The 18,827-nt window shown below is 43.5% G+C and overlaps 1 protein-coding gene across 2 annotated transcripts in view; it reads right to left on the minus strand.

Moving 5' to 3' along the window:
• Positions 1-11,885: 11,885 nt before the first annotated feature.
• The window catches only part of LOC128491756 (beta-1,4-galactosyltransferase 1-like), a 134,282-nt gene continuing 127,340 nt past the window's right edge, over positions 11,886-18,827 (minus strand). For both annotated transcript variants that reach the window (XM_053464081.1, XM_053464073.1), the window contains one exon: positions 11,886-12,076. In XM_053464081.1, coding sequence (XP_053320056.1) covers positions 11,947-12,076 — 130 coding nt within the window. In that variant the 3' untranslated portion in view covers positions 11,886-11,946. The remainder of the gene's footprint in view (positions 12,077-18,827) is intronic.

Raw genomic sequence — 18,827 nt, forward strand, 5'->3', positions numbered from 1 at the left:
GATCCTGTCTCTGTATTAGGGCAGTATATGTGCCAAAGATCTATATGATATGACAGAGGGTTTTGTCTGAAAAACAGGTTTGATTTTTCTCCCATTATATCCTATGGGCATTCCATCAATACTGTCATTCACCTGTCATTCCATATAACACAGCTATAATTCCACTTAATATGAGGTTTAGAACCTATAACTGTACTAGTGGAGTATACATGACAAAGATCTATATGATATGTCTGAGGGTTTTGTCTGAAAAACAGGTTTGATTTTTCTCCCATTATATCCTATGGGCATTCCATCAATACTGTCATTCACCTGTCATTCCATATAACACAGCTATAATTCCACTTAATATGAGGTTTAGAACCTATAACTGTACTAGGGGAGTATACATGACAAAGATCTATATGATATGTCTGAGGGTTTTGTCTGAAAAACAGATTTGATTTTTCTCCCATTATATCCTATGGGCATTTACTCAAAACTGTCATTCACCTGTCATTCCATAGAAAACAGCTATAATCCCACATAATATGATATTTAGATCCTGTCTCTGTACTAGGGGAGTATATGTGCCAAAGATCTATATGATATGACAGAGGGTTTTGTCTGAAAAACAGGTTTGATTTTTCTCCCATTATATCCTATGGGCATTCCATCAATACCGTCATTCACCTGTCATTCCATAGAAAACAGCTATAATTCCACTTAATATGAGGTTTATAACCTATACCTGTACTAGGAGAGTATATGTGCCAAAGATCTTTATGATATGTCAGAGGGTTTTCTCTAAGAAACAAGTTTCATTTTTCTCCCATTATATCCTATGGGCATTCACTCAAAACTGTCATTCACCTGTCATTCCATAGAAAACAGCTGTAATCCCACATAATATGAGTTTTAGATCCTGTCTCTGTACTAGGGGAGTATATGTGCCAAATATCTATATGATATGTCTGAGGGTTTTGTCTGAAAAACAGGTTTGATTTTTCTCCCATTATATCCTATGGGCATTCCATCAATACCGTCATTCACCTGTCATTCCATAGAAAACAGCTATAATTCCACTTAATATGAGGTTTGGAACCTATAACTGTACTAGGGGAGTATAAATGACAAAGATCTACATGATATGTCTGAGGGTTTTGTCTGAAAAACAGGTTTAATTTTTCTCCCATTATATCCTATGGGCATTCCATCAATACCGTCATTCACCTGTCATTCCATAGAAAACAGCTATAATTTCACTTAATATGAGGTTTGGAACCTATAACTGTACTAGGGGAGTATACATGACAAAGATCTATATGATATGTCAGAGGGTTTTGTCTGAAAAACAGGTTTGATTTTTCTCCCATTATATCCTATGGGCATTCCATCAATACCATCATTCACCTGTCATTCTATAGAAAACAGCTATAATTCCACTTAATATGAGGTTTAGAACCTATAACTGTAGTAGGGGAGTATACATGACAAAGATCTATATGACATGTCTGAGGGTTTTGTCTGAAAAACAGGTTTGATTTTTCTCCCATTATATCCTATAGGCATTCCATCAATACTGTCATTCACCTGTCATTCCATAGAGAACAGCTATAATCCCACTTAATATGAGGTTTATAACCTATACCTGTACTAGAGGAGTATACATGACAAAGATCTATATGATATGTCAGAGGGTTTTCTCTAAAAAACAAGTTTGATTTTTCTCCCATTATATCCTATGGGCATTCACTCAAAACTGCCATTCACCTGTCATTCCATAGAAAACAGCTATAATCCCACATAATATGAGTTTTAGATCCTGTCTCTGTACTAGGGGAGTATATGTGCCAAAGATCGATATGATATTTCAGAGGGTTTTGTCTGAAAAACAGGTTTGATTTTTCTCCCATTATATCCTATGGGCATTCCATCAATACTGTCATTCACCTGTCATTCCATAGAAAACAGATATAATCCAACGTAATCTGAGTTTTAGATCACATGTGTGTGCTAGGGGAGTATGTGTGCCAAATATCTAAATGCTATTTCTTAAGCTTTTATTTCAAAATCAATTATTCTTTTCCCTTCCGTTATAGTCTATGGGCATTCCTCCCCATTATAGTCTATGGGCATTCCTCCCCATTATAGTCTATGGGCATTCCTCCCCATTAAAGTCTATGGGCATTCCATTTTGTCATTCGTTTTAGTATGTTCCGGTAGAAGGGGCTGTTGGTAACCCTGTTAGAGGAAGGGAAAGATTGCATCAGGTTCTGGGCAACAGCGACTCGCGTGATATGCCTTTTAACCCCCTATATGGCAGAGGGGCATTTAGGGGGTTAAAAGCAGGCAGAGTGGCAAGTCTGGGGCAGATGTGCATAACTGGGGGGGGGCAGGTTGGCAAATAAAAGGAAATAAAAACAAAAACAAAAAATGTCTCAATCTAAAAATGTTTGGGTGTGGGTATAAGAGCTCAATCGCGAGATAAACTATATGGGGCTGCTCTCCAAATGTTTCCAGGGCTGCTTTTCAGTCCCAGTCCGGCCCTGGCCGTGACTACAGGCATACACTGTAGTCACGGCGTCGGCTCCCGCGGACTACATCTCCCACAGTTCTCCCCAGAGAACACTGAAGCCACGCCCCCCGCTCTCAAACATTCAGGTTTAATTGCAGTGTTGGCACTTTGAAAAAAATAAGTCGTTTTGGTTTGCAGTTTGGGCACTTGGGCTCAAAAAGGTTTGCCATCACTGGCCTAGGTAGTTCACTTCTGCCATCCCTATCTGACATTTATCGGGCGTATAGTGAGTCCTGTGCCTTGTATTCGGTCTAGTACATCCCCAAGGTAGTGTAGGTGTTCATCCCAGGTACGGCTGTAGATGGCAATGTCATCAAGGTAAGCACAAGCATAAGTCTGCGCTCCATCGAGCAAGCGATCCACTAGCCGTTGAATTGTGGCTGGGGTGTTCTTCATCCCGAATGGCATAACCTTAAACTGGTATAGGCCAAATGGGGTGATGAAGGCAGACTTTCTCTGGTCCTCTTCCGCTAGAGGAATTTGTCAATAGCCCCTGCTGAGATCCAAGGTGGTCAGATACTGGGCTCCTGCTAACTTGTCTAAAAGGTCGTCTACCCGGGGCATGGGGTATGCGTCAGTAACAGAGATGTCATTGAGTCAACGGTAGTCAACACAGAAGCGAGTGGTCCCATCCTTTTTAGGGACTAGAACTACCTGTGATGCCCAGAGTGCTCGATGACACTCAGCGCAAGCATCTCTGCTATTTCTCTCTCTAAGTTGGGTCTCACTGCCTCGGGCACTCTATAAGGAGGCTGACGCAGAGGACGATGTCCTGCTGTGTGAACCCCATGCTGTGCTAGGTGCGTGTAACCTGGGAGGGGAGTAAACATAGCGCTCCTAATCTCAAGTACCTGTTGGACCTGTCTGCCGGCCTCTTCTCCTGATTGGGAATTTAGTTTAACCTAGTCAAGAGAGATTGCCTTACGCGTCTCTTCAAGTAGATCGGGAAGGGACTTATTCTCTTGTTCCCCCTGAGAGGCGATACAGATGGCTGCCACTGTCTCAGGACGTTCCACATAAAACTTTAGCATATTGATGTGAAAGGTGCGTTGCCCGCCCTCTGGGTGGTCTCGCATTGCTACATATGTGGTATCGTTAAGTCGCTCGCTGATGGCCCAAGGTCCAGACCACTTAGCTTGCAATTTGTTCTGGGGGTTAGGCACCAGAGCTAAAACTTTCTGTCCCACTTGAAACTCACGGTATCTAACTGTGCGACCATACCAGACCTTCTGGTGTGTCTGAGCAGCTCGTAAATTATCATGGGTAAAACGTGCTAGCGTCACTAATTTTTCCCGCAGTTCTAGAACATAGGGAAGGATAGCATTTTCTTCTGAGAGTGATTTTTCTTCCCAGTACTCCTAGAGTAGGTCTAATGGTCACCATACTTTCTGCCCATATAGTAGTTCAAAGGGGGAGAATCCCCTTGATTCCTGCGGCACCTCCTGATAAGCAAAGAGGAGATGCGGCAGACAGGCCCGGACTGGGACAAAAAATAGGCCCGGGCATTTAAGCCTGAGCGGCCCATATTTATTTATTTATTTATTTATTTATTGTTAAAGCCCACCCTTCATGTACCATCTTTGCATTTAATCATTCAGACAGACAAATCATTAACACATTCATTAATGCAGTCTCACAAATCAAGCAATTCATCCTCACATGAATTCATTAATTCTCATACGCATTCACACAACTCCTCCACACATTTATTCATTAATTCTCATGCGCATTCACACTACCCCCTCTCTTCATCTTATCTGCCCCTTCTCACTATGTAACCCCCTTCCCCACTTCTCAATATGTACCGCCTCTATCTATCCCCTCTCCCCCTTTCTCACTATCTAACCCCCCTCTGCCCCTTCTCACTGCGCCCCCCCTCCCTCACCCTACTTACCTTGTTGCCGGAGCAAGCAGCAACTGCGACCGGGCCCGCGGCAGGGCAGGATTGACTTAGGGGCTGATGGAGCTGCAGCTCCAGGCCCCCACCTTAAAATAGGCCCAGTCAGGACCGGACTGACTGGTCCTATATGGCCGCATTAACGCAGAGCCCCTTAAGCCCGCCGCAACTACCCCCTCCTAACTATCTACCCTCTCCCTCTTTGAAGTTCACTTACCTTTCAGGAGTCCTGTGGTGGGGGTGCAAGGCCTCTGCCTCCCAGCTCTGCCACTGTATGGAACAGTATAGAGTGATGGGAGTTATGATGTACTTTTAGAGCATAATTAGATCATGAAAAAGACATTGGAAATGGTACAGCATACACACCAATCCACACATACACACCAATCCACACACATATACCAATCCACACACATATACCAATCCACACACATATACCAATCCACACACATACACCAATCCACACACATACACCAATCCACACATATATACCAATCCACACATATATACCAATCCACACACATATACCAATCCACACACATACACCAATCCACACACATATACCAATCCACACACATATACCAATCCACACACATACACCAATCCACACACATACACCAATCCACACACATACACCAATCCACACACATATACCAATCCACACACATATACCAATCCACACACATATACCAATCCACACACATACACCAATCCACACATATATACCAATCCACACACATATACCAATCCACACACATATACCAATCCACACACATACCAATCCACACACATACACCAATCCACACATATATACCAATCCACACACATATACCAATCCACACACATATACCAATCCACACACATACCAATCCACACATATATACCAATCCACACACATATACCAATCCACACACATATACACCAATCCACACATACACACCAATCCACACATACACACCAATCCACACACATATACCAATCCACACACATACACCAATCCACACACATACACCAATCCACACACATATACCAATCCACAAACATACACCAATCCACACACATACACCAATCCACACACATACACCAATCCACACATATATACCAATCCACACACATATACCAATCCACACACATATACCAATCCACACACATACACCAATTCACACACACATACACCAATCCACACATATATACCAATCCACACACATATACCAATCCACACACATATACCAATCCACACACATATACCAATCCACACACATACACCAATCCACACATATATACCAATCCACACACATATACCAATCCACACACATATACCAATCCACACATACACACCAATCCACACATACACACCAATCCACACACAAATACCAATCCACACACCAATCCACACATACACACCAATCCACACACATATACACCAATCCACACATACACACCAATCCACACATACACACCAATCCACACATACACACCAATCCACACATACACACTGATCCACACACATACCAATCCACTTTCACTTAATGCTTTCCTACCTTTCCTTTCTTCTTTCAGCTTCTTTTCCTCTTCTTCAGTTCTTCTGTCTTCTCTGTCTTCTTCCTGGTTCAGTGGGCACGGACAGCGGTGGGCGCGGCTTCAGTGTTGTGCGCCGGGATCTGAAAACAAACCCCGGCGCACAGCAGCTGTTGCCGCGCGGATCACAAGGGAGCGGTATCGGAGGTCTTTAACAGACCTCCGGCTCCCTTGAGTGATTTTAAGCCGGGTTGAACCCCGATGTTTTAATTTAAGCCCTGTGCGGCTGCAGACCCGTAAGGCCAGCCTTGGTGGGGACTTCCCGGCCCCTTAGAGTGGCGGACCCGGTCGCAGTTACGGTGGGCTTAAGGGGCAGGTGCCCCTTATGCCCTGCGTTAATGCGGCCGTAGGTAGGGTAGGGGCCTGGAGCTGCAGCTCCATCAGCCCCTAAGTCAATGCGGCCCTGCCGTGGCCCGGCCCACCGGGCAAATGCCCGGTGTGCCCGATGGCCAGTCCGGGCCTGGCGGCAGATATCTCTCCCAGTCTGGATCAGTGTCCACGAACGCCCCAATCATGCTCGGACCCCACACAACTCCCAAATTTGTTGTAGGAGGTCCGAGACAAACTGAGCACCACAGTCCGAGAGGATCTTCCCTGGGAAACCCACACGAGTAAAAATAACAATAAGGGCTTCAGCTACCCTCTTAGCAGTGATGGAAGATAACGCCACTGCTTCAGGGTAGCGGGTAGCATAATCAACACTGTAAGACTATATCGTTTCCCTGATTGGCTGGGTTAATGGACCAATAATGTCTACGGCGACCTGCCAGAAAGGCTTCTGAATAATGGGTAAGGGATGTAAAGGCATTCGGGAGTGATCTCCACTTTTACAAACCCGCTGACAGGTCTCACAGGGTCTGCAAAAGTTACGCACGTCTCCTGTGACACCGGGCCAAAAAAAAGCCTTCAACAAGCGTTTAGTAGACTGTGTCACCCCCAGATAACCTGCCAGTGGAATCTCATGGGTGATTCTAAGTGCCTCCCGTTGGGGTCGAGGTACCATTAGTTGTTCTCTAACCAGGGTTGTGCAGGGTTTGGGCTCTCTATTATACGATACAACAGTCCGTCCTTCCATTGCACCCGATCGATGTTCTCCCCACTGCCACCAGAATCTGGTCGGGACCAGAGAGAGGACAAGGATGGGTCCCTTGCTACCTGTGTCTTAAAGTCAGGAGGTGGGGCCACTTTAAAGGTGAACAGTCAAGGTCAGGAAGGTCAGAAGGCAGCGTACTCACCATAGAAGGGTCTCCGGCTGGTTCAGCTAGGTTGCCGTTCCCTTTGGTCTGGCTGTGAGTTACAGCAGTTATTTCTCCCTGCGGACAGTATTGGCTAACCAACATTCCCAGATCATTTCCCAATAATACATCCGCAGGTAATCCATCCATTACTCCAACTACGACAGTCCCTTGTCCTGTCCCCCAATTCAGGTGGATCTTGGCAGTGGGGAGGGTATGGTAAGCACCCCTGGCTGTGCGGATAGTAACCTCCTGAAGTAACAGGTTATTTGGAGGCAGGCATTTAGGTTGGACCAAGGTGATAGTGGCTCCAGAGTCTCTCAATCCGGTGAAGGGTTGCCTGCCCATGGTAACAGCCTGCATATGTCTGCCTAGACTTGAGTTACTGGGTAGATGGGTAGTGTAGGCCTCACAGACAGTCTCAGTCTGGAGACTGCGGTATGATTCGTCTTGCACAAATCCCACAGCAGACCTCGAACATTGAGCAGACCTCGACATGTCCAAATCTTTGCATCTGTAGAATTGTATTCCGGAGGAGGACTGCCAAAGAGTAAAGGATGCAGTTCAGGTGAGAAAAGGTAGTGTGTTCTCTGACTTAGGTCTGGTGTTGCCAGCTGGCACTCTGGCCCAAGGCTGTCTGGTCAATGGCTCTGTTAGTGGGTTATGTTGGCGAACCCGCATATGAATATCTCGATTCGTCACATACTCGTCAGACGGGCAGCATCACTGAGAGGAAGAGATTTCCTATCCCTTACCCAGTTTCGAATGTCCTCGTGGCAGTGCCAAAAGAATTGCTCCATTAACATCAGCTGTTTTAGTTTATCAGATCTTTCAGTCTATCATTTCAGAATTGCTGTCGTTACGTATTAGCATTTAAGGCAAAAGAGCTCTTTTTACTGTTGCATAATGGAGGGCTCCATCACCTTGTAGAGCCAGAAAGGCAGCCCTAGCATGACCTGTAAGGTTACCTTGCAGCAGGGGAACCCAATCAGCCTCTCTGATGTGATAGACCTGGTACTGCTTTTCAAAGTCCTGTAGAAAGGCATCAATGTCCTCTTTAGTTTCATCAAAGGGTTGGAAGGATTGCAGAGTCACCTTTTAATCAATTTGTAATCCATGGGAGTCAGACTCCCCTCAGGCTGAAGGGTCAGTAGTTGATAGTAGGTTTGACCTGAGCTGGGGTATGCATTGAGTCCTTTACCCGCTGGATAGAGAGGCAGGTATTTATCCCTCTGCCTCCAAGTACAGCCTTTACAGAGGCTGCCAAATTTTAAGCTCACAGATCCGTAGACTCTGCCGCAAGGGGGTGTGGTGAACTTAGTGCCTATGATAGAAGCTACCTAAATGATAATATAACCCTTGCTTTTCTGTAGAGATAAATTAATGCCCAGCTTTTCTTACAGCCACTGAAATTGTAAATTGGCAATTGCATATTAAATATGCTCCCCTGAGATTTTTACTTAATGTAATAAAGTTCTACTTTGTAAGGAGGACCTACTTTACTGAAGGGTGGTGGATATGTGGAACAGTCTCCAAGCAGAAGTAGCTGGAGGTCCACAGAACCCTTGAGGTTTTTCTTTTCCTCATCCTTGTACCTCACTATCATATGATTTAAAAAAAATATTATTAATAAGTTTAGTAAAATACCGTCCGGGTGGCAACCATACTCATAAATGGAATCCCAAGGGTTGACCCTCAATTGTCCTCAATTCCTTCTAGTCCAAACATAGATCATGCGGCTGTCATCAGACAGTGACTGCCCATCTTTACTCCAGTAATGGCAGTGCTTGCAGAAGTGTTGTCACCTCCCCCGGGTTAGCCCCCCAAATTTAACATTTTAACAAAAGATCATTCCATTTGTTAGATCTTTGTTAGATCAGGTTAGATCAACTGTTGTTTTGTTAGACCTACTCTAAAATATGCAATATTAACAATCTTAACCCGTAGCCAGCCCCCACTCAACAAAAATTTCAACAAACTGTTATTGATTATGATAGCTCTGAGGTAGATTAGGTTTGATCAGACAAAATTTTTGTTAGATCTAGTCTAATTACTGAGATAATGCATTTTTAATGAGTGGGGCTGCCGCCCCAACTGAAATTTGGATTTTTTTAAAATTTATTTTGGTAGATATTCGTTAGATCAACTGTTTTTTTTTTTTTTTCGTTCGATCTGTCACGCAGGAGGTGGTATTTCACACTCCTATTTTGTGTGCTGGGTATGAGAATACATACCGGTTATCCCTCCCCCAAACAAAAATTTGGATTTTTTAAATTGATTTTTGTAGATATTCATTAGATTCGGTAAGATCAACTGTTATCAACCCCAGGAGGCGGTATTCACATTCCTATTTTTTTTGTGTGTGGGATGGGAATACATACGGGTTAGTCCCCCAACTGAAATTTGGATTTTTTTTTTATTTTAGTAGATATTTGTTAGATCTGGTAAGATTACTGTTTTTTTGTTAGATCTATCATGCAGGAGGCGGTATTCACAATCCTATTTTGTATTTGGGGGATGAGAATACATAAGGGTTGCCCCCCAACTGAAATTTTTATTTTTTTATTGATTTTGGTGGATATTCGTTAGATCAACTGTTTTTTTTTTTCGTTCGATCTGTCACGCAGGAGGTGGTATTTCACACTCCTATTTTGTGTGCCGGCTATGAGAATACATACCGGTTATCCCTCCCCCAAACAAAAATTTGGATTTTTTAAATTTATTTTTGTAGATATTCATTAGATTCGGTAAGATCAACTGTTATCAACCCCAGGAGGCGGTATTCACATTCCTATTTTTTTGTGTGTGGGATGGGAATACATACGCGTTAATCCCCCAACTGAAATTTTGATTTTTTTTTTTTGATTTTAGTAGATATTTGTTAGATCCGGTAAGATCAACTGTTTTTTTTGTTAGATCTATCATGCAGGAGGCGGTATTCACAATCCTATTTTTGGTGAAAAAGATTGTTAATATTGCATATGTTTGAGTAGATCTAACAAAAAAACAGTTGATCTAACCTGATCTAACAAAGATCTAACAAAGCGTTAGATATACAGATACCATGAGAACCAACTCACGGAGTAGGGTGTGTTCGTGACACCTACCGGGCTCAAAAGGCTCATTAGCTGGTGGGTCCTTAAGTTATGTGGTTCAATATGGTGTTTATGTTCTGGATAATCTTAGACATTAAATTAAATACTATATAGTATGATTTTTATTTAATCTAAGAATTTTATTAATGCCACATAAATATCATGTCTCCCCTCACCACTTACCGTGGAAGTTCTTTTGCCCAGAATACAGCCAACAAGGGGTTGAGCCGCTGTTGGGGAAACCAGGACTTAGAGGATCCCAACAGTGAGGAGGCCTTGGTGAAATCAGGAAAGTAAAGGTACTGAGTGGTGAATGCAAGGTTGTAGCATATATAACGGAGGACAGACAAACAGGTAATGCAGGAAACCAAGGGTTAAAGCTTTTAGGAAGGTCAGGATACCTGGGTCGATACACGTAGCGGGCAGTCATACAAGTCAAGAGTCAGCACACAGGCCAGGTGGTCAGATAAGCCAAACTTATACACGTGGAGGAGAGTTGCTGAGCAGTGTGGACGCTATCAGGAAAGGGGCGGGGCCAATCAGAGTGACTGCAGGGATTGCAGTCAGACACCGGGGAGGGCTGGGAGACTCCGGACTGGGCAGCTGGGAGCTCCTCCCTGATAGCACAGCTTTTACTGTGCAAACAAAGATCAAATGGGCGACTCACCTGTCGCTTTAGCAAGCGCTTCAGCAATTGAGCCAAATGGGGTCTCTTCCTATCGCACGTGTGATAGGCTTAGGCAGGCTACATCAGGGGACAGGAGGCTTCATGGTACGTGAACCCCAAAGTGCAAAGGTAAAATTGCAAATTTCATCAAAAATCCATTTTAATCTGATTTAGATGAAAATTAAATTAGATTGGTGATGAATTTTTTTTTCCTTTTGCGCTTGAGGGTTCACGTGCGCATGTGCTCCTATGGAGGAGCCTCCACTGCAAGCAGGCCCAGTGTCACATCTCAACCCTCATCTCTCAGTAATTGTCAGTCAAATTAAAATGTTAACCTGATGTGATGGGAACTGCTGTTGGACACTTTAGCATAATTTCATTCAAGTCTAGTCTAGTCAACCATTTTTCTTTGTAATGCACCATTTTTATTTGTAATTTCTATTTGTAATTCATATTTAGCCCATATTACCAGATCCGTTAAAATCACAGCTTCCATGTCTTCTTAACTAGATTAAATAATTATACAAAGCATACATACATATAGAACCAATTGATGACAGATGATAGAAACAAGATGATGGAACTTGGTTGGTTTAAACTCTTCTTGAAGCAATGAAGGAGAGAGTCGAGATGTTAATGCCCTCTAACCATGCCATTACACCTCTCTATTATAAGTTGGTGTTTTGGCTGAGATTTTTAAATATCTTATTAATAAGTTTAGTTTTAGAGTAATCTGAGGTGGGATTTTTTCCGTATAGAAATCTCTGGCATTCCATTATATGTTTTTTTTTCTTTTTCTGGTACTTCTTGCATCCTGTCTTTGTCTGTTTCTGGAGAGGCTGTGGAGAGTCTCCTGAGTGTACCTACTTTGAAACTTAACCACATTTTCTGAGAATTCCAGAGAATTGTATATAATTTTACAATGTTCCAATATCCACCGTTATCTTGGTAAAAAGTCTGTGTTTTATATGTTCAGTAACATTATATGTTAAGGAACTCAGTCCATCCTGGTACATCCTTTGCTTTGCTTTGGATATTAGGTGAAAGCTGTAATTAAGAAAACATTCAATTAGACGTATCATAAAAATTGTAATTATATAATAAACAATTTCATCCAATGCAACTCAGTGGGTTTCAAACTCTAATAGATAAGTGTTTGGAATTTCTTGAAAGCAATATTTCAAATTAAAGTTTATCTCAAAGTTTCTCAGAAGTAGAAGACACTGATAGTAGGTAGGACCATGCTTCCATCATTTCGTCTCCTTCCATTCATAAGATAACTTGTTTTTCCTTTCTTTACCAAATAACCTTAGTAAAAGCCCGGAACAATGTGACAGGGAGTACCAGGACATTCTCTCGGCTGGAGAAGAGATGAAGGGAGGTGGAGGGCCCAAGTGCTTTATGAACAGTGAACTATAGTTTTGGGCCCTCTTTTTCTGAGAAACAGCTAGCAAACATCATCTCATCATATGTTATTGCTGCCTACAGTATTCTCTGGTTGGTGAGTTGGGCATGGCTGGTTGTAGGTAGGCAGCTTAGGCTTCAGAGGAACTGGTACTGGGGGCCATCTTTGTGGGTGATGTATATGGTATTGACCTGGTCCTACACTGCTGTGCTACATGTAATAACTAACAATTAAGAAGACAATTGTGCCCTGAGCAGGCGTCCAAAATGTATGTTGGAAATACACTGATCAGCCATAACATTATGACCACTGACAGGTGACGTGAATAACATTGATAATCTTGTTATCATGGCACCTGTCAGTGGGTGCAATATATTAGGCAGCATGTTAACACATTGTCCTCAAAGTTACCCAGGAAAAATGGGTAAGCATAAGGATCTGAGTGACTTTGACAATGGCCAAATTGTGAAGGCCAGACCATCTCCAAACCTGCAGCTCGTGTGGGGTGTCCCCAGTCTGCAGTGGTCAATCAAAAGTGGTCCAAGGAAGGGAAAGTGGTAAACCGGTGACAGGGAAGGCTGTCTCATGTGATCAAATTGAACAGATGAGCTACAGTAGCTTAAATTGCTGAACAAGTTAATGCTGGTTCTGATGAGTCCATGCCTCAAAGTGTCAGAACTGTTGTCATAATGTTATGGCTGATTGTTGTACATTATATATTGTGAGTATATCGATTTATAGACCTGTTTTCAAACACCTGACTTTTGTGTTATTCCACCTAGACAAAATGGGGCAGGGACCTAATGTAATGTTTTTTCCTAATGTAATCATACATATTGTACCCTGTTCAATAACAGGACTTCTTGTACCTCACCTTTTCTAAAATTTGTAAATGTGTTAAAAGTTAATAAAACAAACATACATGCATACAAACATGTTTATGTTGATCTTAGACAGATACTGTGTGACATGTTTAATGATATCTATCAGGTAAAGTACCAGGTGAATTAATGGAAGCATATATTATAACTCTGCCCAAACCGGGAAAGGAACCCACAAGCTGTGCTAACCTCCGTCCCATCTCGCTACTTAATACTGACTATAAAGTCTACGCAAAGATCTTGGCGAGCAGGTTGGCAAGCATTTTACCAAAGAGTATAAACCAAGACCAAGTGGGCTTCACAGCGGGCCGACAGGGCTCGGACACAACACGGCGTGTGATAAACATTGTAGAGAAATGCTCAGCCGTGAAAGTCGAATGCCTTCTCCTGTCGCTGGACGCGGAGAAGGCATTCGACAGATTACACTGGGGATTTCTAGAAGAAACGATCCGGAAGATGGAGTTTCCGGAGAGTTTCATTAGTGCAACCTTGGGCCTATACAATGCCCCAAGAGCCAAGGTGCTTACCCTGGGGTACCTTTCCTATCAAATGGAGCTAGACAGGGGTGCCCAATTTCCCCTCTTTTATATATTCTTTCCTTAGAGCTTCTGGCATGTAAGATCAGGGAATCTGAATCTATTACTGGCATCACTGTAGATGGTACCCATAGAAAATTATGCATGTTTGCAGACGATGTCCTCTTGATGTTGTCAACTCCACAAAAATCACTAGTAAGTTTACATGAAGATTAAAAAGAGTACGGTGACATGTCACAAGGTCAATGTTAAAAAATCTCAGGCCCTGCCAGTGAATTTAAAAAAGAAGATATAGAGACACTAAAACAACAGTTTAAATTTGATTGGAAAATCAATCAAATATTTGGGGATCAACATTTATAGTAAATTAACAGAGATAGCGATGCAAAACCTAAAAAGAGTATGGCATGGGATAAAAACTAAGTTAAAGGGCTGGAGTACTTGCAATATTTCCTGGCTTGGGAGGATTGCAGTCGTTAAAATGAACCAGAACTATTATATATATTTCCCATACCCATTAACTTTAACCTGACTCAAATTGCAGATATTCAGAAACAACTGAATGTATTCATGAGAGGAAGTAGGCGATCTAGAATCCCAGAACCAATACAGTATAGACATAAACTAAAAGGTGGGCATTCCTAACATCAAGATGTATCATAAAGCTGCCATACTTGCCAGTGCCCTAACATAATAAAACTAATCTGGCTCCCCAATGGAGAGAAATGGAAAATAATGCTATATCCCCACACAGGGTCCAAGATATAATGTGGGCTAAGCAAAAAGTAATTATTCACAAAAATGCTTACTCCTCCACTAAATCTTTCCTTGGTTATTGGAACCATATGATAAAGAAAAAAATCCAAAGCAAAGTTCTATCTAGGGCAGCAACAATAAGCAGCTTATAATACTGGATGACAGATTTTAATCCTAAAAAATGGGAAGCCGGAGGAATTGTTCACCTACACCAATTTTTTGAGAATGACACATTCTTATCATTAGAAACCTTAAGACAAAAATATAAACTAAACCCAGGTCTAGTATTTAATTACCGTATTGGCTTGGATATAGGCCGCCCCCGTATATAGGCCGCACCCTAAAAGTTTGGTGCTTTTTTAAAGAAAACGTTTTTTTCTTTAAAAAAGCACCAAAAATACATGCTGCCACTCTGTCTCCCCCCCTCCAGATATGCTGCCACTGTCGTCCTCCCCCCACCCCGACATATGCTGCCACTGTCCTCCTCCCCCCACCCCGAGATATGCTGCCACTGTCCTCCTCCCCCCACCCCGAGATATGCTGCCACTGTCCTCCTCCCCCCACCCCGAGATATGCTGCCACTGTCCTCCTCCTCCCCCCCGAGATATGCTGCCACTGTCCTCTCCTCCCCCTCCCCGAGATATGCTGCCACTATGCACTATGCTGACTTACCATAGCAGACTCCCGGGTGTCTTGCGGGGCCGGCGGGGGACATCTACGCAATAAGCGTATACAACTTCCGGTGCCGGCACCGGAAGTTGTATACGCGTATTGCGTAGATGTCCCCCGCCAACCCGCAGGACACCCGAGAGTCTTCTCTGGTAAGTCTTGGGGGCAGAGGTAAAACGCATCGTGCGGACGGTCAGCCGGTGACCGTCCGCACGATGCACTTAGACAACCTCCCGTGCCGGCACCCCCCCCAGTGGAAAGTGCTGGCAGGGGAGGCTGTCTGAGCACATCCGAGAGTAGGATGCAGGTCCCCTGCACCGCTGCGGGGGATCTGTATCCTAACCCCGCTGCCTGCCCGGCGCCGGGGACTTAAAGTGGGGGGGAAAAGTGCGGCCTATATTCGAGCCAATACGGTATCTACGATTAAAACATTTCTTTCAAATGCCAGCACAAAAAGACAAATTTAGAAAAGACAATTTCATATCAATTGAGCACAGACTCATTAACTCCAAAAATGTCAGAGGTGGCATCAGGGCCGGCCCTATAATGGGGCAGACTGGGGCAATTGCCCCAGGCGGCACTTTAGAAGGGGCGGCACTTTGCCGCCCCAAGCGCTTTTTTTTTGGTTTTTTTTTTGAAGCGGAGGAGAGAGAGAGGGGCACCGAGTGGTTTTCACTTACCCGCTCGGCGCCCCCCTCTCTCTCTCCTCTGCGGCGAGTCTCCCTGTTCGGTCCCGGTGCCGGTTTGTAATGCAGAGCGCCGGAAGTGACGTCAATTTCCGGCGCTCAGCATTACAAGCCGGTACCGTGGCAGAGCAGGGAGACTCGCCGCAGGACTGTTTAAAAGTAAGTACCGGGGGGGGGTCGGGGGTAGATAATAGCGTCGGCGAAGTTTAAAATGCCATCCCCCCCCGGCGTCGGCGGGGTGGGGGGGCGACGTTTTAAACTTCGCCCCAGGCGGCGTTAAGTCTTCGGCCGGCCCTGGGTGGCATCTCTATATTTTACAATTTCTTATTAGAACTTAATTATACATCTATACCCTCCTACCAGACACAATGGGAAAATGAACTGAACACACAATTCAGTGAAACAGAATGGGCCCAATCGTATAAACATATCAAAGGAATCACAAGGATTCCAACTCTATGTTGGAGGGGGTGTGGTTTGATTTCAGACCACAAGCATGTGTGGCGGGAATGCCCACTTTTGCAAAACTTACGGTAGGAAGTATGTACAACAGATAGAACTGGTATGGAGATAAAGTTGGAAATCCAAACTGCAATATTGGGAATCTTCCCAGGTAACTTCCCACGACACTTAATACCACTGGTTAACCTGACATGTTTAATTGTATTTATTGGTCACCCGATGGAAAACACCTCAGATACCATCCATACAGAAAATAATCAATAAAATTAATGAAGTAAAGCAAATGGAGTTAGTGGCTAACAGGGCCATAGGATCTACAAAATCATATGAAAAAACGTGTGATATATGGGAAGATGACTTAGAAGGTTAAATAAACAATATAAAATTACACATGCACCAGAAAGGGTGAGACTCCCATGGGGAGAGAGACACCACTGAGGGACTTAAACACATCTAATGAAAATATAACAAAGTAAACACATCAATCATGTTTACCACATATTTATGCTCACCAATAACAAAATATCTTTTTTTGATTGTCAATTGGTTACAAATGTATATAAAGAAGTGAGAATAACTTTGAACGTGGTACTAACTTTGATAATAAGCCACATGAGCTTAAACTGAAGATTACATTTTCCTGTAATTAAAGTTTGATATTAATGCCTGACTGACAAATATCAATACTAACCATATTATTTATCTTTCTGTAACACAAAAGCATATTATTTATGTTTGGCATCCTAACCATTGACTAATGTTTTTCCTTTCTGTTTAATAAAAATGTTTTAAAAACCAATAAAAAGAATGTTAAATAAAAGCTCTTTTGGCTGAATGGGCAAAAATTCCCACAAAATCTTGTGAAATGTCTTCCCAGATGGAGGAGACTACTATAGCAGCAAACCACATAATAATGTCCCTGGTTTTGAAATTAGAATTAGATGTCGAACAAACTCATATAGGTGTGATGGTCAGTTGCCTACTCTTGGTCATAGAGTGAATGTACAACAATATATATTGCAACATGGACTCTGGAGCAGTGGAAACGTGTTCTGTGAAGTGACAAATCATGCTTCTGATGGGCAAGTCTGGGTTTGGCAGATGCAAGGAGAACGTTACCTGCCTGACTGCATTGTGCCAACTGTAAAGTTTGGTGGAGGAGGGATAATGGTATGGGGCTGTTTTTCAGGGGTTGGGGTAGCCCCCTTACTTCTAGTGAAGGGGAATCATGTAAGACTACTGCATCGGACCCTTTATAAGAGGTAGCAACAGTTATACATATATCCAAAATTTAAAAAAGGGGAATATACCGTATTTGCTCGATTATAAGACAAGGTTTTTTTCAGAGCAAATGCTCTGAAAAAGACCCCTCGTCTTCTAATCAGGGTCGTCTTATAATCAGACCTCAAATAGGTCTGACTATGAGACTAAGATCCAGATACCCCGCAGTGCTGCAGGGGACCTGGATCCTCCCGTCTTATGCCCCCCAACTTACCGGTGCTTCAGACTCCCCAGTGTGTAGCCGGGGCAGCGTGTAGACGTCAACGTGATTCGTGTAGACAACTTCTGCTGCAGCCGGAAGGAGGTGCGGTTAGCAGCGGGGGTTGTCTGCGTCCATCGTGCAGACAACCCCTGCATCGTGTAGGACAACCCCCGCGGCTAACCGCACCTCCTTCCGGCTGCAGCGGCTGCCCAGACAACACACCGGGGAATCAGAAGCACCGGTAAGTGTGGGGTGAGGGAGGGGGAGTGTTAAATGGGGGGCATAAGGCATTTCTGTAGGCAGAGTGCTCTATGAAATGCCTTTTAACCCCCTTAATGCCACTCTGCCTCCAGAAATGTATTTTAACCCTCTATACACCACTCTGCCTCCTGAAATGCCTTATACCTCCCTATATGCCACTCTGCCCCATAATATGCCTTTTAACCTCCTAAATGCCATAGTGGCATATAGGGGTATAAGGCATTTCTGGAGGCAGAGTGGCACATAGGGGGTCAAAAGGCATATCATGGGGCACAGTGGCATATAGAGGGTTAAAAGGCATATCATGGGGCACAGTGGCATATAGGGGGTATAAGGCATTTCTGGGGCAATGGCAATGCAAAACTAGTATTTATTTGCACCTGGGGAGCAGAGAGTAGGCCTCCTCAAAAGGACAGAGCTCACTCTTGAGCTGCCAGTAGGAGGTGAATGAATGAGAAGAAAGGGTAGTGGATGCATGGAATAGCCTTCTAGCAGAAGTGGTAGATGTTAATACAGTGAAGACATTTAAACAAGCATTGGATGGGCATAAGGCTAAGCTAGATATAAGATAAGGCCAGGGACTAAGGAAAGTATTGAAAGGTTGGGCAGACTGGATGGGCCGAATGGTTCTTATCTGACGTCATTTTCTATATTTTTAA

The sequence above is a fragment of the Spea bombifrons genome, chromosome 1 (assembly GCF_027358695.1).
Source record: "Spea bombifrons isolate aSpeBom1 chromosome 1, aSpeBom1.2.pri, whole genome shotgun sequence".
Classification (NCBI taxonomy): domain Eukaryota; kingdom Metazoa; phylum Chordata; class Amphibia; order Anura; family Pelobatidae; genus Spea; species Spea bombifrons.